This window comes from Corythoichthys intestinalis, chromosome 4 (genome assembly GCF_030265065.1).
Source record: "Corythoichthys intestinalis isolate RoL2023-P3 chromosome 4, ASM3026506v1, whole genome shotgun sequence".
Lineage (NCBI taxonomy): Eukaryota > Metazoa > Chordata > Actinopteri > Syngnathiformes > Syngnathidae > Corythoichthys > Corythoichthys intestinalis.
The window spans coordinates 45033717-45059432 of NC_080398.1; the positions used below are offsets into that span (position 1 = coordinate 45033717).

Here is a 25716-nt window from a genome sequence, read left to right on the forward strand (position 1 = left end):
GTTCTATGATTATGCCAGCCTGTTCAATCACGTGGCGCCTTTAAAGCACTGTAAAAAGTGAAGTATTTCACATAGAGCGCTACCCTCAACATGACTCGAAAGTGCAGATTTTAACCTCTCTTCCAGTCTTTATTTGGCTCCGATTGACCATGGAAAACCGGAGCTATGATGCTTTTATTTCATAATAGTAACTATGAAGGCACTATTTACTATTCAAACTAGGAACTATTTTCTCCACTAGAAAGCACTCATGCTTTTTGGACGAATAACACTTCATTTCTGTCATTTTTTTTCTCTCGCTTGAATTCAATGATTTTTTTTTTCTTTGTTTAATGTGGTTATGTAATGGGTTATTTTACAGTGTCATTGTAACAACAGTTCATATTGATAACTATGCTGAAAAAAAAAATCAAATATTTTTTTTACTTGTACTTGAGTACATTTTTAGATGACTACTTTTACTTTTACTTGAGTAATATTATTTTTGAAGTAACGCTACTCTTACTTGAGTACAATTTTTGGCTACTCTACCCACTTCTGGTTAAAATGCATCATGAAATCTGTCAAGAGCTTAGATCTTTATTTCTGCCATTTATCGCATGCCATGCCCATGACAGTCTATGGTCGTTATTACCTCTTTGTAAAAGATGTGAAAATACACATTTTTGAGTGAGTGGGTGATTGATTAAAATGTCAATCCCTATCACAAATATTAAACAAAAAGATTGCTCCTTTTAAAATGTTTTAGGCTCTCTAGTTGCCTCTTGTAATGACTCAGAGAGTGAAGGCTCAGTCCCTGATCTGGAGGAAGAGCCAGTGAGACCTCCTCAACTACAGGTGAGTCTAGAAAGTGTCTTGCCTCTGTTTTTTCTACTGTTCTAAGATGTATTCATTTAGGTTTTTTTTGCTTATTACTGAGGTTTGCAAGTAGTGACAAAGTACCGATTGGGAATGGTTTGTTATGTTTTGAATATCTTAATGAAATAAGGAAAATATGAGAAACAATTGAAACACTCACAGAATAATCATAAAAAAAACATTCTTGACATTTTGTCTTTCTCTCTGCCCCACTTAATTTTCAACTACTTAATTAGGTTGAACAGTATTATTGAGCTATCATATGTAGGAAGAAAGGGAGAGTTGTTTCCTGGTGCTTTGTTTTTTATCTTTTTTAAAAAAAATTTTATTTTTATTATTTTTTTTAAGTCATTGAAAAAAATACTCTTGGCCTCTCCTCCTGCAGTCCTTCTCATCTGCAGATGAAGTCCCAAACAAACCAAAACAGAGCCGGAGTGAGAAGAAGGCGCGCAAGGTCAGTCTGGCAACGTTTATTTTAAAGGGAACCAATTGTTCTCTTTTACTAAAATATGTTATTAAAACTAGGGCTGTCAAACGATTAAAATTTTTAATCGAGTTAATTACAGCTTAAAAATTAATTAATCGTAATTAATCGCAATTAATCGCAATTCAAACCATCTATAAAATATGCCATATTTTTCTGTAAATTATATATATATATTCTGTAAAATAATTTGTTGGAATGGAAAGATAAGACACAAGATGGATATATACATTCAACATACGGTACATAAGGACTGTAGTGGGCATTTCACTCTACTGTCATTTAAATCTGTCTATGCTGTCCTCACTCCGAAGCGTCTACTTTTTCCAAAGCTAGACAGATAGTGAACGACGCCTTAATAATCAGACTTCTTCCTTTTTCATTTGATTTATTAATAAAATGGCCTCAAACCACTGTCCTCTTTAGACCGTAGTGAAACTACCAAAAAAAAGTACACAAGCATTGCATTAGCAACAACGTTAGCTTAGCACGCGATACAGGTTCACTAAACATAAACAAAAAGCGTCTCATACAAAAAATATAACATTTCGCTTGCTAACATAATATGTACATTCTTTACAACAACCATACTTACGGACAAATCTTGTCCAAGGATCATATGAGCACAACATTACAACGTAGGCGTCAGCCCGAGACGTCGTGCAGCCATATTGAACTGGCAAGAAAGCAATAAACCATGTCGCAAAGCGACCACAAGAGTTCGCTGTTAGACAGCACAAAAAACCTTGCTTTAAAACTTACCAAAAGGCAGAATACTGTCTGAGCGGGACATGTGCGTTAATTGCGTCAAATATTTTAACGTGATTAATTAAAAAAATTAATTACCGCGCGTTAACGCGATAATTTTGACAGCCCTAATTAAAACATATAAAATATTGCCATTGATTTCAAAATCTATAATATTTAGTACATGTTTTGCCCTATGGAGGTTGCCATGTTTTATGGACGCTGGGGGGGATGACATACATAGATTGTCGCTGTCACTCGACGAATACTACCAGCTTACTGCATTTCCTTCTGCGCGGCGAGACGTCCAACACATCGGTTAATAGCGGCGAGTCCTTACTATTTGTGTTTATATTGAGTCTTTTATTACATTTTCATGGCCTCAAATTACTTTTTGCATGTGTTTCTCTCTCATACTTTTAAGCCTTGTGTTTTTATGTGGTAGCTTTAAAGCAGATTGTTGATCTGTTGCCCACATTAGTCACGTAGTATATTTAAACCACCCTTATTTGATATTACTATGTTTAAGAAATTTCTTAAGGCATCATTAGTATGTTCTGTCTGTATGCATCTAAACAAAACAAGCTGAAAGCGCACGCTAGTACTTTGGGTGTCAAATTCGCCTGTTGTCGGGCATTTTGGCAGAACACCGTCCCCCCCCCCCCTACTCTCGTCTCATCTCATCCTGTCTTTCCTGTTCATTTGGCTCTTGCTGCTCATTTTGTGAAATATCAAAAGTGCTGTCATGCTCATTAATGTTCTTCTGTGGTTCAAACTGAAAGGGTCGAACAGATGACATGTTTATGTCGCTATAGTCATACTCTGGAAGCCCAGCAGCGTAACCATGTGACGTCACCACCCTGCGACGTCAATAACAATGGTGACCTACTAGTTAAACTAATTTTACAAATTGTATAAAAACGAAAACATGAAAAAGGGTTTCAATATCAAATTATTTTAACTCATAATAACCTTTATGAACTACTAGTCTTTAAAAATGCCAATGAAAGGATATCAGGGAATGTCTTCTGCTACTTTTTTTCGCAGGCCATGTCTAAACTGGGCCTAAAGCCAGTCCACGGTGTGACCAGAATCACCATAAGAAAGTCCAAGAGTATCCTGTTTGTCATTAGCAGACCAGACGTGTTTAAAAGCCCTGCGTCAGATATTTACATTGTGTTTGGCGAGGCCAAGGTAAGTCGTTTCTTGTCTTTGTTTGCAAGGATTGCATCGTTTCTGAGTCTTCTTCTCTCTCCCCTTCCCAGATTGAGGATCTTTCTCAGCAAGCTCACAAAGCTGCCGCAGAGAAGTTCAAGGTGCCTGTGACGTCCACTCCCTTGGCACCCCCACTTCCCCCCAGCCTCAGCATTAAGGAAGAGAGTGAAGAGGAGGAAGAGGAGGTAGGAACTGTGTAACAGTCATTGGTATGGGGGAAAGTCAAGGAACTTTTCAGCCTTTCTTACTTCAGTGCTGTCTTTTAAGGTGGACGACAGGGGTCTGGAGCAGAGGGACATCGAGCTGGTGATGGCCCAGGCCAACGTGTCTCGGGCCAAAGCCGTCCGTGCATTGAAACACAACAAGAACGACATAGTGAACGCTATCATGGTGAGGATGGCATATGGCGAATAAACAAATGAGTCATAGCCAGCGTGGGGGGCTGATTAGATGAGAAACAATAAAGGTCAATGACAAGTAGAATGTCTGCCCAGAAACAGTTGAGTCCTGTGCATCATCATTGGTTGTATTTCGCTCCACTAGATGTCAGTAAAATGTAAACTTCACTAGATGTCAGTATAATGTAAACTCCATCAGCAGAAATTTTGAACAGATAACCATTGTGTATGCCGTTAAAACTATAGTAAACTCAAAATTACACACACAACACACCACACCTCACCACACCCTTTACAGAATTAAGTTCAATTATGGTTGCCCAAAGTTGTTTGCTGTAGTACTGGTCGACCTAAGAGAGGCAACGGTGTCTTAGTTCAATTTTCAATGTACAATTTGGGGTGTTCTCCTGTGAACAGGCCTGCAGTCCATCCGTCTGTCTGTCCGTACAGCCATCCATCCCACATTTTTTCACCCATTGCTTTGGCTTACCCCCTAACAAAACAAAAACAAGCTAGTTCTGGTTATTACAATTTGTTATTTGACATATTTCTCTCCCTCTTTATTCCAGGAGCTGACCATGTGAATGGTGTGGGTGATTTGAAGTTGACCTATCCCTGCTTGACCCAAAGCCTAAACACTACTCTGTATCGCTGCTACTGTATGTTGCATCACCAATAGCTGCTTAAGAAATAAAGTTTGTTAGAATGCAAGCTTTGCTGAAAGAAATGCACTGATCCCTCCAGAACATAAAACGCCCTGGCCCTTGATCAGCTTTACATTCTGTTATCAGATTCCTCAACAGCCCTACCCCCGTTATTTTTGCTTGTCCCACACAATGAGCATGTTAAGCATACAGTAACTTACTTCACCATGCATTCAATCTATTACAACAACAATCTGTATCTGAAATTCTTTTGGCAAAGAAAGTTTAAAATTAAACTTTTCTGCTACTAATGACTAGTCCAACGTGTACTTAAATATTTTGTCCTCTACAAAAATCTTAACTGCTGTTAAAACCGCACACATAAAACTGTCCATTAAAGGCCACCCTACACCTGAATAACTACCGATTTATATGTTTGATATATTCATTCAGATGAAACCAAATAATTCTCATTCAAATCAAAATTCTTCCACTTAGTTATCTGTGAATGTCAAGAAACTATAAGACAATACAAACTACTGCAACACATCCTGGGGGGGGAAATGTATTTTATTGTATTATTGGGATAATGACAGTTCTTACAGCTCAGGGATGTGTATCTTACACTTACTGGTTCAAACATGAATGTAATACACAGTGTAATAGAAGAGCTTTGGTAAAGCTCTTTTGAAAATATAGTAAGTTTGGCTTGTGATTCTATATTGGAACTTGCACTTACAACATTTATCATTCTTAATCTAACTACTGCCACGATATCATTCCGTTTTGTACAACAGCTGCTGATGGGATTCATCTTTCTTATTTTTTTTCCCCCTTTTGAGTTATTACACAAAGCATATTATTAAAAATAGATGACTATTTGGTTTTGAAGACAAAACGAATTACACTAATGATATTTCTTCAATATTATAATCTTGTTTGATCCAGAACCACAACATATTTGTAACGGAAAAACTATCAACAATAACATCAAATGGGAAAATGGGTAACAATGGCGATAATACAATGAAGTACTTTTAGTTAAAAGTAGTTCCAATATGTAGTTAAAGAGAAAATGTGATGCAGCAGGAAAAACCAAGGATAGTTTTTTTTGCAAAATTTAATTAAAGGGAAGTCACAATTGTTCTGTTTTAGTAAAATATGTGATTAGAAACACATAAAATATTGCCATTGATTTACAAAATCTATAATATTTAGTACATGTTTTGACCTACAGAGGTCGCCATGTATTAAGCGCGCACTGGACGCTCGGGGTGATGACGTAGTTTGTCACTGTCACTAGACGAACACTACTAGGTTACTGGAATTCCTTTTACGCGGCGAGATGTCCAACACATTCGCACATCAGTTAAAAGAGGCGAGTACTTACTATTTGTCTTTTTATTGAGTCTTTTATGACATTTTCATTGCCTCAAAATACTTTTTGCTCGTTTTTTTCCTCTAATACTGTTTAGCATTGTGTTTTCTTGTGGTAGCTTTAAAGCAGATTGTTGACCACATTAGTCACGTAGCATATTTGAACCACCCTTATTTTATATTACTAGGCTTAAGTATTTTCTAAAGGCATCTTTAGTACGTTCTGTCTGTATGCATTTAAAAAACAACAACAAAAAAAGCTGAAAGCGCACGGTAGTACTTTGGGTGTCAAATTTACCTCCTGTAGGATGTTCGCAGGTGTTGCACATTTTTGCAAACCGTTTTTTTTTTCTACTCTCGTCTCGTCTCATTCTGTCTTTTCTGTTCATTTTTCTTTTGCTACTCATTTTGTGAAATATCGACAGTGCTGTCATTCTCATTAATGTTCCTCTCGGGTTCAAATTAAAAGGGTTCAACAGATGACATGTTTATGTCGCTTGAGTCATAGTCTGGAAGCCGAGCATTGTTACCATGTGACGTCACCCCCCTGCGATGTCAACAACAATGGCAGCCTACTAGTTACACAAATTTTACAAATTGCATAAAAAAAAAAAAAAAAAATTTTAAAGCTTCCAAGAGGGGTTTCAATATCAAATTATTTAATTACATAATAACGTTTATCTTATAAGAACAACAAGTCTTTTATTTGGATCCCTTAAACATTATTGATGGATAACAACTATTGTTGACCGTTACAGTACTAGTAAAACATACAGTGCACACATATGTGATTCTTGGTTGACAAGTGAAAATACCAAGCTTGTTGAATCATCGTTTTTTTCCCCTTTACATCAGAAGAATCATGTCAACAAACATTCCTTGTACCGATTAGTTTGTTTGCATACAAATCCAGGCCTTAGTGAGTCCCTTTAAGTTAGTAAACAGGGCATCTCTCTCTCTCTGAACATGTTACCATTTATAAGTCCCTCAAAGGAGGAAGATGTTTCCACAGTCCAATGCAGAGTGGTACTAGTATGGTTCTCCAAAGGGCAAAAAGTTGGTACTCCGCTGAGAACTCTATTGTAATGCAGCTCACATATTTCCCAAAAGCCAAGTTGTGGCATCTTTAAGAGGGAGAATTAGGGGCTTTAGCAGGGAGGACGTTGTTTTCAAAGTGTCCTTGATTGGTAATATTTCCAGCTGGAAAGTATCTGGCGACCACGAAGGAAGAACCGTCAGAAGCAATGGCTTTACCGACACCCAGCGTCGTAGTGTTCTTCCACACCATTGCTGTGAAATGGCCTATAGGAGGAAGGCATAGAAAAATCACAAAAGTAATTAAGATATTTTGCTCTTAAATAGTGACACCAAACCACAGTGCAACAGCTCATTTGAGTAATTATTCCATTTTTTATAGGGCTCGTCTTCATCATGGATGAGCTGGAACCAAGGGCGTAGGTTTGCATAGGTACGGTAGGAGCATAACAGAAGTAACTTTTCAGGATGTTCAAATTGTCCCCACCAAAATTACAGCAACCTTATTTACATTATATACAGTGCCTTGCAAAAGTATTCGGCCCGCTTGAATCTTGCAACCTTTCAACACATTTCAGGCTTCAAACATAAAGATATGAAATTTAATTTTTTTGTCAAGAATCAACAACAAGTGGGACACAATCGTGAAGTGGAACAACATTTATTGGATAATTTAAACTTTTTTAACAAATAAAAAACTGAAAAGTGGGGCGTGCAATGTTATTCAGCCCCTTTACTTTCAGTGCAGCAAACTCACTCCAGAAGTTCAGTGAGGATCTCTGAATGATCCAATGTTGTCCTAAATGACCGATGATGATAAATAGAATCCACCTGTGTGTAATCAAGTCTCCGTATAAATGCACCTGCTCTGTGATAGTCTCAGGGTTCTGTTTAAAGTGCAGAGAGCATTATGAAAACCAAGGAACACACCAGGCAGGTCCGAGATACTGTTGAGGAGAAGTTTAAAGCCGCATTTGGATACAAAAAGATTTCCCAAGCTTTAAACATCTCAAGGAGCACTGTGCAAGCCATCATATTGAAATGGAAGGAGAATCAGACCACTGCAAATCTACCAAGACCCGGCCGTCCTTCCAAACTTTCTTCTCAAACAAACTGATCAGAGATGCAGCCAAGAGGCCCATGATCACTCTGGATGAACTGCAGAGATCTACAGCTGAGGTGGGAGAGTCTGTCCATAGGACAACAATCAGTCGTACACTGCACAAATCTGCCCTTTATGGAAGAGTGGCAAGAAGAAAGCCGTTTCTCAAAGATATCCATAAAAAGTCTCGTTTAAAGTTTGCCACAAGCCACCTGGGAGACACACCAAACATGTGGAAGAAGGCGCTCTGGTCAGATGAAACCAAAATAGAACTTTTTGGCCACAATGCAAAACGACATGTTTGGCGTAAAAGCAATACAGCTCATCACCCTGAACACACCATCCCCACTGTCAAACATGGTGGTGGCAGCATCATGGTTTGGGCCTGCTTTTCTTCAGCAGGGACAGGGAAGATGGTTAAAATTGACGGGAAGATGGATGCAGCCAAATACAGGAACATTCTGGAAGAAAACCTGTTGGTATCTGCACAAGACCTGAGACTGGGACGGAGATTTATCTTCCAACAGGACAATGATCCAAAACATAAAGCCAAATCTACAATGGAATGGTTAAAAAATAAACGTATCCAGGTGTTAGAATGGCCAAGTCAAAGTCCAGACCTGAATCCAATCGAGAATCTGTAGAAAGAGCTGAAGACTGCTGTTCACAAACACTCTCCATCCAACCTCACTGAGCTCGAGCTGTTTTGCAAGGAAGAATGGGCAAGAATGTCAGTCTCTCGATGTGCAAAACTGATAGAAACATACCCCAAGCAACTTGCAGCTGTAATTGGAGCAAAAGGTGGCGCTACAAAGTATTAACGCAAGGGGGCCGAATAATATTGCACGCCCCACTTTTCAGTTTTTTATTTGTTAAAAAAGTTTAAATTATCCAATAAATTTTGTTCCACTTCACGATTGTGTCCCACTTGTTGTCGATTCTTGACAAAAAATTAAAATTGTATATCTTTATGTTTGAAGCCTGAAATGTGGCGAAAGGTTGCAAGGTTCAAGGGGGCCGAATACTTTTGCAAGGCACTGTAAATAGGTCATTTAGATTGTCTTCCCATATGTTGTAATAATAGAATTGACACCACCATTATGAAGTGTAATACTTTAGTTTTACATCTTTTCACTTCGTGAATGTGCCGGTGTTCTGTCAAAATTTTCACCCCATCAGAAATTGCAACTTTGCGGCTCTGCGCATGCGCGTAATTTTAAAAACGGTTGCACAAAATATGACAGAACACTGGTCCATTTTTTTCCTCTCAAATGAACATGTGATTGGCTGATAACTTGCATTTATTTAAAATGTATTTATTTTTTACATTTAAAAAATATATATTTTTATTTGCAGCCTATACAGACATTTTTCAGATAATCATACATTCAGCATAATTGAGGTAAATAGTTTTCATTTTTTGTTGTGTTTGACTTCGCTTGTGGACAAAAGCAGTAGTGTTATACATGAAAGAAGGCTCCATTTGTATTTATTTTTGTTATATCTTAAGAAGTTTCTTCAGTTCTGTTTAATTTATTTACTCATTTCGACAAATGTTGACACATTTTTATTTATTTATTTATTTTTTGCATTCCTGGATAGTTAAGAGATCATAAACATGTATGTATTTATTGTGTATGTTAATAGAATTGTAGTTTTGTTCAAATATTGCAAATTAAATTTGCTTATAAAATCCAGACATTTATTCTGGAAGTTTTCAAAAGGTTTCTTTAGTAGTTTTTGAAAACAAAGGTTTGAATTAAATGGTACACCTGAACCAATACACATGAAAGTTAGTATGAGTCAATACAGATTCATTTTGCATTGATCCTTTAGCCTATCAATTGATTAGGTTCATATTCATGAGAAATTTAACTTTGACCCCCATTCACCCAATCTGGTCTTATTAATGTCCTGTCCACAGCAAGAAGTGTTGATTCATGCAGGTTATGCTGTCCCTACCAATGTTGAGACCAAACCTACGTCCTTGGCTGCAACCCATCCCGATTGAAAGGTGCACCCCGGGCTGGTTGCCAGTCAATCACAGATATGTGTAGGCAATCGTTCGCAATCATCCTGGGAACCAGCAACCCTGCTGATTTTACTACTGGGCAGAGGCAGCAGAGGGCGCAATTGATCCATGATTGCAATACTGTAAGATAAAACAACTTCCTATCTGAGTGCATTTCAGTTGTGAATAGAAACATTTATTCGTTCATTTTCCAAGCTTAAAATCATAATATTGCATGTAAAGGTAGTACAAGTTTATACAGTACTGTATCTTATGGAAGATAATAGACCAGATAGACAAGCTAAGATAGACAAAATAAGACGGACAAGATAAGACTAAGATTTCCCCCCCCACCTTTTCGATTACAAAACTGGAAGTCAATTGGTTATTGGAGCAAGCATAGTAAACACAGACTGCAGACCGGCGTTTTAGCTGACTAAGGCCACGCTTAGACAGAAATGCTCTGAAGCAAAAACGCAAAAGTAGTGTTTTGTTGTCTTTTTTTTGGGAGGGAAATCTGTGTGCACCCTGAGACGCAAAATTGCATTAAACTTCAGTTGCGTTGATGTAGTAAGCATGCCTTGTTTTTGCAGCCCTTTTAATTTTCGTCTTAGTCTTAGTTATGTTTCAGGCATCTCAAAATGTGTTTGTCTTTGTCTAGTTTTTTGTTGACGTAAAATTAATTTTGTCTAGTTTTAGTCTGTTTACTAAAAATGTTTTCGTCTGTAAAATCAAAATATTTTACTTAAAAAATAAAGGTTCCCAACTTTTTCGAATGAACATTGACAGACGAGCACATACTGTAGCATCTATACGGACAACAACTTAGTGATAATACACACTCAGCAGAAAAACAATGCATTATTTTCAGTTAATTATACCCACCTGGTCGCCACGAATTGTATTAAAAAAAAAAAAAAAAAAGTCAGAGTTTAAGAGGACGCATTAGCCTAATGCTAATACAAACGCCAATGCTAAGCTAACGCTATGGCTTACATTTCGTGTGTGATGGGCACTCAGCTTAAACCTTTAAAAGTGTAAGCAACACTTAATTCTGAACAAGATAAAAAAAACAAATATTTCTGTGTGTGTCTCAAAACAAGCAACAGAGAGGACCCTGGCATGCGATGCGACTGACACAACCAGACACTGTTACGATGCAGGCTAACTACACAGAAAATGTCACATATTGAGAGCATATAACGGAAGCTATGGCGCATTTTCGTTTTGTTCTTATCTTGTCAGACGAAAACTGGCATTAGTTAGTTATGTTTTAGTCTCCCCAAACATGTTTTCGGCTAGTTACCATCTCGTCATGAAAAAATTGGTTGTTGACAAAATGTTATAGTCATCGTCATCGACTCATCATTGATGAAAACAACACTGGCTGCCACCAAACTAATTTTTGCATTTTGAACCGATTGGACGCTGACGTTTCATCCTGCTCCCTCAAAACGCCATGTCATCTCAACTAGGGCTGCAGCTATCGAATATTTTAGTAATCACGTAATCGACTGAAAATTCTATCGATTAATCGAGTAATCGGATAAAACATTTTTTTAGGTAAAGAGCAATTATAAATATACATCAGGAAAAAAAAGCGTAGTTTTTAGCAACGTCGGCGTAGTTTGTAGCAGCTGTCGGCTGCAGTAAGGTATCTTTTTTTTTTTTTTCAATTGCTTCGTCCTCTACGCACATGACGTCAGCGCGTTGTCCCCCATTAAAAGTAGTTCGGGCAAAACGTATGCTTAGAGCTGGCAAAATTAAACGATTCCTCCAGGTGAATAAAATTACTCGGATCAGTTTTTAAACTCGAATTACTCGAGTTGCTCAAGTATTCGTTTCAGCTCTAATCCAAACAACATGGAATTCTGGGGATGTTCCCAGGCCCCCTTTTCTGTTGTGTAAACGGCCCCTAAATTAGCAAATCAATATGCCTGCATTGCCTAAATGTTGGGTTGCTTTAAAGTAAGGAAAGGTTTACAGTTCCAAGACTGCTTCCATATAGTATTTTTGTTGACATATTCACATTTCTCAGTAGCAATGTGTAGGCCAAACTTCCTTCTATTGAGAGAAAAAAAAAACTATTAAACAAATGTGAATTCTTTTAAACAAATTTTTACACGCAGGAATCCCAGTTCAAACATCATGTCTCGGTAAATCTTTCCTTCATTAGGCGAGTATGAGTCAGCACTGGATTGCAAACTGTCGGATACTGGAAGTGACACAAAGGCTGGGAATGTGATTTGCCGTCAATTTGTCCATGGCGTGTGTCTGAGTAAGATGCTGGGATTCTGACTGAGGCATGAGCCGCCTGACATCAGCATAGCAATGACGACCTCGTAAGTATCCCGGTTAATAGCTGAGTAAACTAACGGACACTTCAAATAGATTCACAACAGAGACAAATTCATGTCATATACAAATACATATACATACAGAGGTGGGTTGTAACGCATTACATGTACTCAGTTACAGTTACTTGAGTAACCTTTTGAGAAAAATGTTCTACTAAGAGTAGTTTTACTAAGCTATACTTTTTATTTTTACTTGAGTAGATTTGTGAAGAAAAATTGCCACTTTTACTGCGCCAATTTGGGCTACACAAGAGTCGTTACATTTTTCCTCTTTATTTTACATATTAGATTTATTATTTTTCTGCGAGTAGAAATGTCCCTGGTAAAATAACGGGGTAGCTTCACCAGAGGGCAGTCATGCTCTTTGGACAAATAATGTTTCATTTAATTATTATTTTTTTTTCTCTCGTTGGAATTCAAGGTTGTTTTTTTTTGTATTTCTTTGGCTTAATGTGGTTATGGAATGGGTTATTGTACAGTATCACTGAATGACATCTGTCATAAGTATTCAATGATGCCCATGATACTGTCATGTCATAATTATGACTGTCTTATGACAGTCTTACGACGCTGCTGTCAAATAAAGTGTTAGCCATTAACCCAAATAAATCAACAAATAAGCCACACTGGACTATAAGACGCAGGATTCAAAATGAGGGAAAAAAATAATGGCTTATAGTCTGAAAAAAGTCTAACATTAAAACAATGGAATATATTGTCTATTTCTAGACTGAACTGGTCTTCTTTATGTATATATTTGGATTCATAGCTGTAATGGAGACAAGCAAGTTCTCCATTAGTTGTGAGACCAAGCAGCAACCGTCATCGAGGGTTCGCCTATCCCGGTAAGACACAAAGCGACTTGGAGGACAATTATAATATCAGCTGTTACTAAGCAACTATACTTTCACTTTGATTTGCACGTTGTGGCGTTGTCATGTTATGAATTGTAACATTTATAGGGATGAAAGGTAATTTAATCTTAGGTTACAATAGAAAAAAATTAACATAACTCATTTGCATACTTATCAGTCTCATTTAGATAAACTACAGTCCCTGACAAAAGTCTAGTCGCTTATCCATTTTGTAGAAACAATTGCTAATAACCTTACTTTTACCTATTCAATTGGTTTCAGAAATGGCTCATATGAAAGCTAAGACCCTCCCAAATGATGTTGAATATACAAAAATATATTTGTTTCACTGAGAAAAGATCATTTAATGAAGACATAAAGGTAAAATTTTGGCAAGACAAAAGTTTTGTCGCCTACAGAAAGTAGTGTGAAAATTGAACAAAAAATGTACTTCAAATACACAAATATGTTACATAACATAAGCGGATTAAGTAGCGGTGCTGTAGAATTTGTCCCTTTTTATGGTAAGAAATGTAAGAGGCAGCTAAGATTTGTTGATATTTCAGACTATTTATGTTTCCTTCCACCTTGCAGACAATTAAAAAACCGTGTGGCATTTGCCAAGGCCCGCAGCCTGTCAAAAGGATGGACACTGGAAAAGTGGCAAAAGGTGAATTTTTCTGATGAATCTTCCATTGAATTACACCACAGTCACCGCAAATATGGCAGGAGACCTACTGGAGCCCGCATGGATCCGAGATTCACTCAGAAAACAGTTAAGTTTGGTGGTGGCAAAATCATGGTCTGGGGTTACATCCAGTATGGGGTGTATGAGAGATCTGCAGGGTGGAAGGCAACATAAATAGTCTGAAGTATCAACAAATCTTAGCTGCCTCTTACATTCCTAACCATAAAATGGGACAAATTCTGCAGCAGGATGGTGCTCCATCGCATACTTCAATCTCTACCTCAAAGTTCCTCAAGGCAAAGAAGATCAAGATCCTCCAGGACTGGCCAGCCCAGTGACCAGACATGAACATCATTGCGCATGTCTGGGCTAGGATGAAAGAGGAAGCATGGAAGACGAAACCCAAGAATGTTGATGAACTCTGGGCAAGACTGCTTTCTTTGATGTTCCTGATGTCTTCATCAATGAATCGTATGAATCCTTGCCGAACCGCATGGATGCAAAATTAAATTTGGATCTCACAGCACCACTACTTAATTTGCTTATGTTATGTAACAAGTTTTGTATTTGAAGTACATTTTTTGTTCAATTTTGACACTACTTTCTGTAGGCGACAAAACTTTTGTCTAGCCAAAATTTGACCTTTATGTCTTCATTAAATGATAAATCTTTTTTCAGTGAAACAAATATATTTTTGTACATTCAACATCATTTGGGAGGGTCTTAGCTTTCATATGAGCCATTTCTGAAACCAATTGAATAATTAAAGTCAGGTTATTAGCAATTGTTTCTACAAAATGGCTAAGCGACAAGACTTGTCAGGGACTGTACTCTGAACTTTCAAATACGGTGGAGATGCAAACCGGTCGGAAAGGCCAAAATTGTGACAAAAATATGTAGCTTGATTATCTTTATTTGTGTGCAAGGTTTCGACTGCTAAATACAGCACAGACCTATGGCAAGTTTAAACTAGAAATTAAAAACGTTTGTCAGTCTGATTCTTGGTTAGCTAGCTACTTACTTGTTCACGATGGGTTCTAAAACATGGGACCAAATGACTTAGGCAGAGTGCTATGTTGTTTTGTCTTGCTTTTCTCATATTTTTGCAATACAAACGTGTGTTCACTCAATGTTAATTGGGAAACAAATACAAGAAAAGGACAGGAGCATCTGGTGTGCTGAATTGAATTTCAATAAAAAGGGCCATATTTTACACTAAAAAAATCAATTTCTGATTCATTGAGACAAGTACACACGTGCTGATTACTGGCTTTATAGTTACAGTGGTATGAAAACTACACGGTTTCAAAGCCACAATCTTTTTTTTCGTCAAACCGTCCCTATGGTAGCCTATTAGCTATTTTGTTTGTCCCAAAAATGCAGGGAGAAATCCCTCGATGCAGCTGTAAGGCTCAACCCTCCCGCAACAATTGTTGCTCAGTGTGAGTGAGTAGGCTGTGCTAGACGATGGCTGGAGGAAGCGAAACTCCTGAACTTTTCCTCCCATCAATGAATATGAAATCGCTGGTGTGGGAATACTTAAAACTTAAAAGTTACAGACATGTAAAGCATGTTTGTGGAGGGTGGCTGCCGAGGAGGCAATACCTCCAATTAATTTTGCATTTATACAAAATTAAAGGTTAGTAAACAGTGTCATGAATGCTTCCCACCAGCTACGAGAGTTAACTCCGGTGTGTTTAGTGTGTCTAGCGGTGGTAAAACGTGTTTTTTTTTCTCTCTCTGGCATCTGTCTGTGTTGAGAAAGAGAGTGTGTGTATAATGTAAAAGTGATACGAGTCATACACACGTGCTTTTTATGGAAAATAATTCATTTATTTTTGTTCTGATGGTAATAATAGTGAGCTGTGGCTGTGGGTTTAGGCTCACCTAAAGGACTGCATTTATTTTAATTTTATTTAGAATATTTCAGTTCTTTTTATTATTATTATTTTTAATTTCAATTTAACATTACAGTTATGTTCCATTTTGCTAATGTTTTGAAAAATAAAAGTCCTTTTCAATTGATTTTTTGATCTTTCTAACCCAGATCTCAAAGTAAAATTTTAGAGTTGTAATTGCAATACCATGATACCGTGAAACCTCAATATTTTGGCTTAAGATTATCATACGGTCAGAATCTCATACCGGAACCTGCCTGAAAGATAATCATTCAGGCATGCAAACTTGCTACCTTTCGGTGAAATTTCGCCGTTTTGAAATCAAAATGGGTCATTCTTCTGAATCACGTAGATCCGAGGAGAAAAAAATGGGGCGGGGCTGTCAACGAGCGAGTGAAACCGTTAACTTCAAACCCATTGTCCATGCTCAAAACTACCCTCTAGTCAAGGGGTGGGCAAACTATTCCACAAAGGGCCGCAGTGGGTGCGGGTTTTTGTTCATACCCATCATGAGTACAGCCTTTCACCAATCTGGTTTCTTACAAGTGCAATCAGTTGATTGCAGTCAGGTGCTTCTTGTTTCCACTGAAACCTCATTGGTTAAACTGTCTGTGCTGAATCAGTTGGAACAAAGACCAGGACCCACTGTGGCCCTCGAGGACCGGTTTGCCCACCCCTGCTCTAGTCCGATGACCTAGACCTATTACCACCACTCTCTTCTTGTGACAACAAATGACTGACAATAGTGAGAGACGGGAGCACAGTTATCACCAATCAGCAATGAGGAGGCCGAACCCCTCTCCATCCCAGCTTCTCGCCCGGACCCTTTGGAAATTGCGGCAAGGTAAGGGATTAATGTCAAAAATTGTTATTTTATTAAAGCTAATAGTTTGAGTGATGGCCTATAATAGTCTTCATAAATCATTTAATCGTGTCGTCCGATCAATTCCTGCGCTTGTAATGGTGTCTATAACACAAGTATTCGCTTAATTTCTTGATAACTGACTTCAGATAGTCCTCGATATTTCACCGCCTCGTAGAACGCAGTTACTCGAGGTAGCTATAACTGCGGAGGGGCTAACTAGCGCCTTTCACACAGGGCTTTGCTAGTAAAGTTAGCAAACGTCAGTTGGGATCTGAATTGTCGCCAGTTGGCGTTGTGACGAGTTATTTAAGGCCCCTTTGTAAAGCGCTTGTTAACGATAAAAAAAAAAAAAACAAAAAACAAAAAAAAAAACATGAGCAATGAGGCCCCTTTACACTCTCCGATAATTACAGAAAGGGAAGAGTTTTACCTTGTTGTGGAGGTTGTTTCATTTGTTTAGCCATCGAGAGTTTATCAAACCGGAGAGCTCCGTTACAGGTCGCATTTGAAAGTACCCCCATTCCCGCGCTGTTCGTACACACCCCCGTTCATAAAACAGCCTACAGGTGTACTTCTTTTTATCCAGTATGATGCCCTATCAATCGAAGTTAAGGACCATGGGACTAATTGCTTTGGTTGAATGCAAATAAAGTTATGATCACGACAGTTAATGCTTTTGAAAACTTGTAATTTTTTATTCTTTCCATCTATCTAACACATAATAGTTAAGTGTGGAATTTATACTGTACCTGTAAATTCATATTTTATGCTGTACAGCTGTTCTCTGCTTAATGCAAATGGGACATACTGTATATTTTATAATTTAAGATTTTGTATAATTTGCTACTTAATGCGTCTTATATGTTCTGATTTCAGGATGAGAGATTTAGACTTGTATATGTTAAATGATTATGTACTGTGTTTAATTCGAGATGTCTCTGGTTGCACTATGACATGCACTTTTCTGCGCATGCCGTGTGTTCATGTTACTTTGTCACCTTTTTCACCCCTAAGCTGTTTGCATGCCTGATCATTTTTTAAATATCCAATATATAACTTATGTGACTGTATTGTGGGGTGGTAAACCATGTTATTTTACAATATACAGAGTGATTAAAAAAGAAGGTCTTAAAATCATCAAGCGATATGTCAAAAACAAAAAAACATTAATTTTGTAATGTTTTTTGTTTTTGACATTTCGCGTGATGATTTTAGGACATACTTTTTGAACCACCCTGTATGTTCTGCCATGTCTAAATAAAATTTGGACAGTGTAGGGCCTTATCACACTAAATAACCACTTAAATAAATTAACCTTGAAAAAACAGTTAGAGCGTAACCTTGTGCCTTGCACTTTGCAGAGTTACTCAGTTGATGTGAAAAGATAATTAAGAGTGACGTGTTGTGAGATCCTCACCAGTGCCAGAAGTAAAACCAGGAGAGTTGAAGTTGTAGTGTTTCACTTCATCGTACCAGCGGTCTGCCACATCCTTTCCTGCACGCAGAATAACCTCAGTTTAAGTCGCAGTCAAATCACTCTTCTGTCACACGCCATAATCAAAATGACAGCATTGTCACTGAATCTTTTTAATCAGCATAAATCCCTACGGGGTGCATTTTTATTTACAATGCTGTACTTTTGGTCACCCCATGCTGCAACATTGGGGATGCTTTATGACTCACAGCGCCGCATTTTTCAGTGCTGAATCACACTATCTGAGCTCTAAAAATGGAAGAATATAAAAAGAGTCAAGCCTTTCAATAGAATTATCTGCATTGGCACTCTAAAAGTTTGCAATTGCAACCAATGCAAGTCTGCCAAACATATTTTAGATGGGTGCTTCTTATCGAGTAGGGGTTACAGTAAATCAGTAAATGAATTTTGTCCCATTTTGCCTCAGCATTGGGCAATTTACTGTACATACAGCCAATATTCAGATTCAGGACAAGAGGACACTTTTTTGTGTGCATGCTTTACATGCACACACTGCAAATTTATAACGTCTTCATCAGATTATTTTCCTTAAATCGAGTCGAATAATTTTCTCCATCTTGTTTTGAGTTTTAAAGGCTAGTTAACAGCCTAATGTGTCAGATTAGTCCACTTACTTTAAGTAAATATTACTATTTGTTCTTATCAAGCCCATACATCTAAAAGTTGGTTATTTTTCACCCAAATCAAGACAAATTTGCTTTCAAATAATGTTTTGAACAATACCTATTTTTGAATTAAGAACATTTCTGACAAACGAGATTTTTAAAGATTAAATATACTAATTTATTGCTTAAAATTAGTCTATTACGCTTATTTTCAGCTAGCTATTTTTCTTATTTCATGAAATCAGTAAAATTTACATGAATCATTGGCAGATAATTTCACTTATTTGTAGTAATACACTGAAAACAAGGGAATGTAACTAGTTTTAAGGAGGAGTGTTTTTGCAGTACAATCATAGTGGGTTGTAAATCATTCGTCATGTTCCTTACATTTTCTTGTAAATCTCCCCATCTTGGTACTTTCTACAGCCAATAAAAGACTTAATGTTCAAGTCTTTCACTACACTTATTAAGTCATGAATTTCCTACTCACTACAAAAGTGCTTGCTGTTTTTTTAAGACAGCAGCAACTACTTTCTTGTACTCAAAAGACCAAGATTCCTTGTAAATGGAGCATGCTCTACGACGCCGGCTCCACGCAGGGGCAAGAGGGGGCAGTACTCCCTCAAATAAATGTCTTGCACCCCTCAAATCAAAATTTTAGAAGTTCAAAAAGCACATTTTTAATATTCTCACAAAATTAACAGATTAACAGATTAATCTGCAGTAGTGGGGAAAACATCTGCCAAAAGGGGGACTCAAAGACGATAAAGTATCATCAGTTCTCTTTCATCTCTCTTTGCCTCCGCTGTGTGTGTATTCACAGGATGGCCAGCACGCGCGCACAATAGAGTGCGCACAGCCCCCAGTTAACATCCAGTCACTGTTAGTATGTTAAAAGCACCTAGACATCCCCAGACAATGTGGTGTCAGTTTTCAGCGCGGCCATGGAGCGTGAAGACTTTGAAGAAGCTGCGTTTTCTCAGTCACAACAGGTTCAGAAATCATGTCCAATTCACGTGACAAACTGAAGACAAATGATGATCTTGGTCCATGAAAAGTCCATAACAAATAACTTGGACATGGATGATTTTGTCAGTCTTTGCAAAGGGAAGTAGCTGACTGTTGTTGTCAAGTAGAGTGGAGTGAAGGGAGATTTTGAACTGTTTGTTTACAAACACAAAAAAGAAAAGAAAAAGAAGATAAAATGTTCTGTTCTATATCCGTTGAGTTTTATAAATTAGTTTGAGAAATATTTTTTTTCCATTGTTATTCTTAAGGCTAACTTTCAATTCTCAGATTATAATTTTTTTTTAGAATTAGGTCATCCAGTTGAGATATATGTTATGTTAGTTTATAAAATCTGGATGAATGATATTTTATTGTTCAGTTTCCCCACTTGGGGGATTGCCACCTTATTGTGGTCAGGGGGGATGTGTGACTTAAGAGCTATACCAGCAGGAGCTTAGTCCTCAGGTGGGATAACCACATCGAATAGGTTTGAAGGTAGAGGCCTGACTAAGTGTGATCCACTTCTCTAGGTTGGGGTTGGACACAGCTAACAACCCAATTAAGTGAAGAGAACGCTGATACTATAAGCCCTGGAGGGGTTGGGGGGGCATGAGCATGATGTGTACATATAATGGCCCCTACACATTTCGGATACATGCCAGCTTACAACCGGCCCTGATGCTCAAAAGCAAGGGGATTTGGCGAAAGTGTGTTGAGATCACCAGATTTTCGCGTTAGAAAAGGTTTAACCCATTTGGAATACTCGGGTTTTAAAAAAAACAAAGTACTATAATATTTGGGTTTTAGAGTGCCCCCAATAGCAGGCGACTGCGTGCCGGATCCAGCCTCAGCTCGCCAGATCTGAATAGCAATCACACCCGCTTAATGTCAGTGCGCCAGATGCGGCCCAGCACTATGACAGTCCAAATGATAGGTTACGCACTGTTCCGGGGCAGACCATGCAGACTGAAAGCGCTGAAACTCTGAAATTTAACGGTTAACATGTGACGTCACTGTCAGCATGCACCTGAAAGGCAACTAAACAGAAGAGCAAGTAGGAGTCACAACACATCAGCGAACGGCAAATTTGTATGGTAAGTGCATTATTCAAAGTAATAATCACATTTTGAAGTCACTGCTTGACTGCTAAACAGGTTATTCAATCGAGTGTTAATAAAATGGCGGGGGTATTCAAGTGATCTGCCATGTCTGCAAGTTAAGTAATTCAAAATTTGTTCCATAACAACATATGGAGGGAGAAAGCATTTATTCTGTGTTGCTGTAAATTTTCAGTGTTTGAATACTAATTTTCAAACTAAGCCCTTCCTTTGTCACTTTGCCTTAATTGTCGCCTTGATTGCACAGATGGGTGAGCCTGGGACCAGGTGTTGCTGATCGTCAGCAGCTTACTTAAACCGGAACTTAAAATCTTTCAGCTAGCAAAGAACCAAGCTTATTTTTGTGTTTTTCCTACCTAGATCCTTTACTGCTTTCCTGGCAAAACGCCTGCCTGCCCATTCACCTGTTCTATCACCAAACTGCCCACCAGATTCTTCAGACGCTACCTTGCATTCCCTCTCATTGTCAATGAATTAGGTCCCCCGTTACCCCAGCACCTTAACAAATACAAATTGTTGTCGAATTTGTTGTAGTTGTGTTGCTTGTTCCAATTAAAACATTTTGTGAAAAAACAATGTTTTATTGTTATGTTGTTGTATGTTGCATTAATATGTTAGCATTAATAAATGGCATGAAAAAGAAGTGCTGTCATTATTGCTTTTAATAAAAAATTGAATTTGCAATATAAACACATTACAGTATGAGCCATTGAACAAAATGGACCGCAAATTTTTTTAATACTAATAATGGTTTTGATACAAATCTTAGCCTAGATTGGGTAACATGTGTGCCATATCCGGGCCATACATTAATGTCGTGTCTGCTACTTTGGACCAGTTCTGGGCCAAAACTGGTTGCTGATCCAGCAAGTGACTCCTTACAGAGTTTGGGCAATTGTTCAAAAAGACACTGGGGTGGATCCGTTTTACCTAGTTGGGCCAAAATTTGCTGTATATATGGTCCATGTCCGCTGTAGTTATGTTATGCTATCTGGGACATTTAGTATTTACATGTCCTTGCATAACTGGGTTACTTCCAAAAACCCAATTTTGAATGGGTTAATGGCCACATGTAAACATGGCCATTGATGTACCTGATTGGTCGTAGGAGGCCCATGCCAGGTTCTCCCCACAGCTTCCCCTACTGGATTCTTCACTGTGTTTTAGGATGCGTGTGCTAGCCAGACTCTCAGCATATCTTTTAATGAAGCAAAGACGTCAAATATTACTGTTTCAGTCATAAAAAAACATGACATGACAACAACAGAGATCAGACACTTAAGAGTTACGGAAATGGCGGAATACAATTTGAGTGTTTTATTGTAGTTTCAGAGGGTGAAAGATTTCTATGTGTTTTTAAAATATCAAAGTGACAGACACACACAATGATTGATCTGTTTTCGGATATAACTGTCGAAAAATACCTTTTGAAATGTATTGTTTTCATTTTAGTTTTTAATCTAGTAGCATTTCGATAGATTCACCGAGACCCGTTATCTTTTCATATACTTAAAACTTCTTAAAACACATTTCCGTATTATTCTCCAACATGCTCTTAATTATGTGTTAAGCGTGACAAGTGCTTGTTCAATGTTAATGTCATGCAATTAAAGGTTATTAATGTCAACTACAAAAGAAAATATCCTTGAGGAACACAAATGACTCTTGTGCAAGATGTGGTTGCTTTACCACAGAAACAATGAATAAGAATCAACAGTCAGCTTTTTTTCTTGATGCTGCATAGTTGCAACATAAACTGTGAAGAAAACAAAGGATATTTCACAATAGCGTGCGGGTATTACATCCATCACGGTGGTCCAAGTTAGTTTGACAGTGTTCCGATTTCCCCCAAGTGTGACTTGAGTGGATGTTTGCGTGTGGACCCACCGGGCAGCCTCTCTACTCAGCTTGTTGCTCAGCTTGAGTGCTGGAGCCTGGTGCTTTTTCCTGTACTCGTTATGGCTCTGCAGCACCTCCTCTGCAAATTGCTTTGAGGCTGAGATATATGCAATAGTAAGAAGAGACAGCAAGGAATGTCAGACATCGGACTGGCAGAAAGGAGACATGACTATTGAACACCAATTTCACTAAATGTTATTGTAGAATCCATAGAAGAGCTTGAGTGCGGTCGTTTAAAGGCCAGACAGAGATTACCAGTGAATGTCGCCCAAGTGTGGTGCCATCACTCACTGCTCTTTTCTCCACACTTCAATACAATGGGCACATTCAAAGAGTAATGTGCAGCTACACAAATGGCAGGGGTGACTCTCAGCCAGCATGGAATTACAGGCTGCTCGACTCAAAATGGAAAACAAGTAATTTGATTTACATTGTGGACACATCTTAGTGAGAAACTGCACCTACCTGACTTCCCCATGACAAACACAGTAGATGTTCAGTTAGTCCGCAAACACGCCTTCTCCTGATTTAAAAAAGAAAAAGTAGTCTATTCTTTTGTGTTGTTGCCTTGACACTCACTCTTTCACCCCCTTGCAGCTGTTTTCAATGCAAATACTCCAAACCAGCTGATATGCCTCATGTTTCAAGACTAACTAGCCTTCCACTCTGATGTCGGCCCTCCTTAAACTCTGTTGGTATGCTAATTTCCCCCTGGGCTGCTTATCTGAGAGGAACACCTTACTACATATCGCGGATAACTTCACGTGCCTGTTTGTCAAGTTGCACACATCTGCCCTGAATAAGTCTTTATGACCCAAGAGAACACACCCTCTGGCTGTCTTTCCATTGATAGAGGAGCCACCACTGTTGTATGACATCATCTCTGGGAGATGTATGCCCTTATATGGCTCTAAGTTTTGAGTTGTCACTGTCATTGGTTATATTACAATTCAGGATTTGCATGACAGTTACATACAACGGATTTAACAAAGGTCCTCAAAGTGTGCAGTACATATTATTTACCTATTAAAAAAAAACCTGAGAAAGGGAAAATTATATTTTTGTGGCTGCTAATACATATATATAGTTAACCCATATTGAACTCACTTTTTTGTTAAAAAAAAAAAACAAAAAAACAACAACAAAAAAACCTTGATTTCTGTCCCATTATTTTATAAAATTTTAATACTAGTGCAGTGAAGCGGTGAAAAGACCATTTGCATGCAGTCCATAGTAAACTTGTGATTAATCTGTTTTAATGCAAAAATGATATTATATTTGAAGTTTTAAATAGACCTTTTAGAACAGGAGTTGACCGATGTGCTTGCCTTACAATATTCAAATTTAGGCCTCATTAGAAACAGGAGTTGGACAACTTTACACTTGTAAAGATGAATTAAACATACATTCATCCCAAAATACCTCAAATAAACGCATGTCTGCTCACAGTTCTGAGATCAAAGGTTCAAAGCTCTGGTCCTGCGTGTTTTTTTTTTTTTTTTTGGTACAATCTATCATACTTGTATTTTATTTTATATATCTTGATTTTATGTACTTGAAATATGTATTTACATGTAAACTTAAATGAAATATAGCATTTTTTGTAATTGGTTTAATATTATTTATGAAATAAAATTGAAAAATGAGATAAAATAAATAAACTCTTCCCAAGCATTTATATCAGTGCTTCTCTATTATTATCTGTTATGCCCCCCCCAGGAAGACATAAACGTTCCCCGCCCCCCCATCTCTCTGCCGCCACTATAAATATACAATAGTATCATTTGTATATAAAATACTTATTATTATAAGTACACCTCTGCATATCAACGTGTTCTTTTTAATATTAAAGAAAAAAGTAATATAGATCAACTTACAAAAGTGTAAAAAAAAAACAACTGAAAAATATCATTTAATAAAATCAATAAATAATAATAAATTCAAATTGATTAGCAACATTAACTCACGAGGACAATGTGCCAAACAATTGGACCGAAAAAAACAAAAAAAACTAATCGAACAAAAACGACAATTTCATTGGACAGAGTTTATTTTTGCTGCAGGCAGTATAAGCTCCTTTCTTATGGTTTGGGGTTATTTTGCACTGAGCAACTTGGTATGATTGACCTTATATGATGGTGACAGTGCTCACTGGTTTAGTGATGTAACACTGACAAAGCAGGAGGATTGTTGGCAATATTCGGCATGTTTTGGCTGAAAAGAAATATTTCCTGCTGTCCGCCGCAAACATTTTTAGACAAGGTAAACAGACTGGCCTTTCCTCATCTCCCACTGTACTAAAAGTCAAAAGCCAAACGCCAAATGCTACATACGCTTCATCATATTTCCTTGTCTTAGCTTTTCATATCTCCAGTGCTCTTTGCTGTGTGCTCTTGTTTGGTTCAAAAATATTGCGCACATGCTGAAAATGAGAGCGACACTGCTACCCACTGACTGGATGTGCAATTACACTTTATTCTAGTACAGAAAAAAAGTATGTTCCCAAAGATCACATGCGCCACCCCCAGCATTGCTCTGCACCCCCCTGGGGGGTCCCGCACCACTATTTGAGAAGTATTGATTTATATACTTCATCTGTGCATTTTAGGGTGATTTGTGCCAGTCAGTCCACCTCAGAAAGCACCATTTTGAGTTAAACACCAAAGGTACGTTTTGCCTGAGATCGTGGATTTTACCCTAAACCTCCTGTGCCCGAAGATGGTAAGCATCGGGCAGCCGCGAGAGGAGCCTGAACCGCCGTGCTGGAAGTGCTAAAAAATGTTCACGTTCGTCCGTTCCACACGTTCATTTACAATTTATCTGCTCATTGCAGCCCAATAAATGACAGTGAATTTCACAATCTACCTCAGAGTGCCACATTTTGGGCTAAAATAGCCAAATTTACATTGCGCCTGACAAGGGGAATCCTCCGTGTTTTTCTTGCCCAAATATAGTGCATCTGTGGTGGCCAGAGAGCTGGAGCTGGAGGTTCATCACTGTGTCGTCATCCAAAACATGCTCGAAAACGACCATGACGGGTTTACAATCTTCACCCTGC

The 25716-nt window shown here is 38.0% G+C and overlaps 2 protein-coding genes across 3 annotated transcripts in view; one reads left to right on the forward strand and one right to left on the reverse strand.

The window, feature by feature from the left end:
* The window catches only part of nacad (NAC alpha domain containing), an 18944-nt gene extending 12621 nt beyond the window's left edge, over positions 1 to 6323 (forward strand). The window contains exons 5-10 of the mRNA XM_057834273.1: positions 749 to 837; positions 1244 to 1312; positions 3137 to 3283; positions 3355 to 3489; positions 3572 to 3694; positions 4272 to 6323. Of these exons, the coding sequence (XP_057690256.1) occupies positions 749 to 837; positions 1244 to 1312; positions 3137 to 3283; positions 3355 to 3489; positions 3572 to 3694; positions 4272 to 4286 (578 nt within the window). The 3' untranslated portion in view covers positions 4287 to 6323. The remainder of the gene's footprint in view (positions 1 to 748; positions 838 to 1243; positions 1313 to 3136; positions 3284 to 3354; positions 3490 to 3571; positions 3695 to 4271) is intronic.
* glipr2l (GLI pathogenesis-related 2, like) overlaps positions 6079 to 25716 on the reverse strand; it is a 22349-nt gene continuing 2711 nt past the window's right edge. The window contains exons 3-7 of one of the 2 annotated variants that reach the window (XM_057834275.1): positions 23124 to 23181; positions 22647 to 22755; positions 21854 to 21957; positions 17951 to 18028; positions 6079 to 7025 (exon numbers count right to left, since the gene is read on the reverse strand). In XM_057834275.1, coding sequence (XP_057690258.1) covers positions 6850 to 7025; positions 17951 to 18028; positions 21854 to 21957; positions 22647 to 22755; positions 23124 to 23136 — 480 coding nt within the window. In that variant the 5' untranslated portion in view covers positions 23137 to 23181 and the 3' untranslated portion in view covers positions 6079 to 6849. Of the gene's footprint in view, positions 7026 to 17950; positions 18029 to 21853; positions 21958 to 22646; positions 22756 to 23123; positions 23481 to 25716 lie in introns of those variants that run through there. The other variant, XM_057834274.1, reaches the window with a different exon arrangement.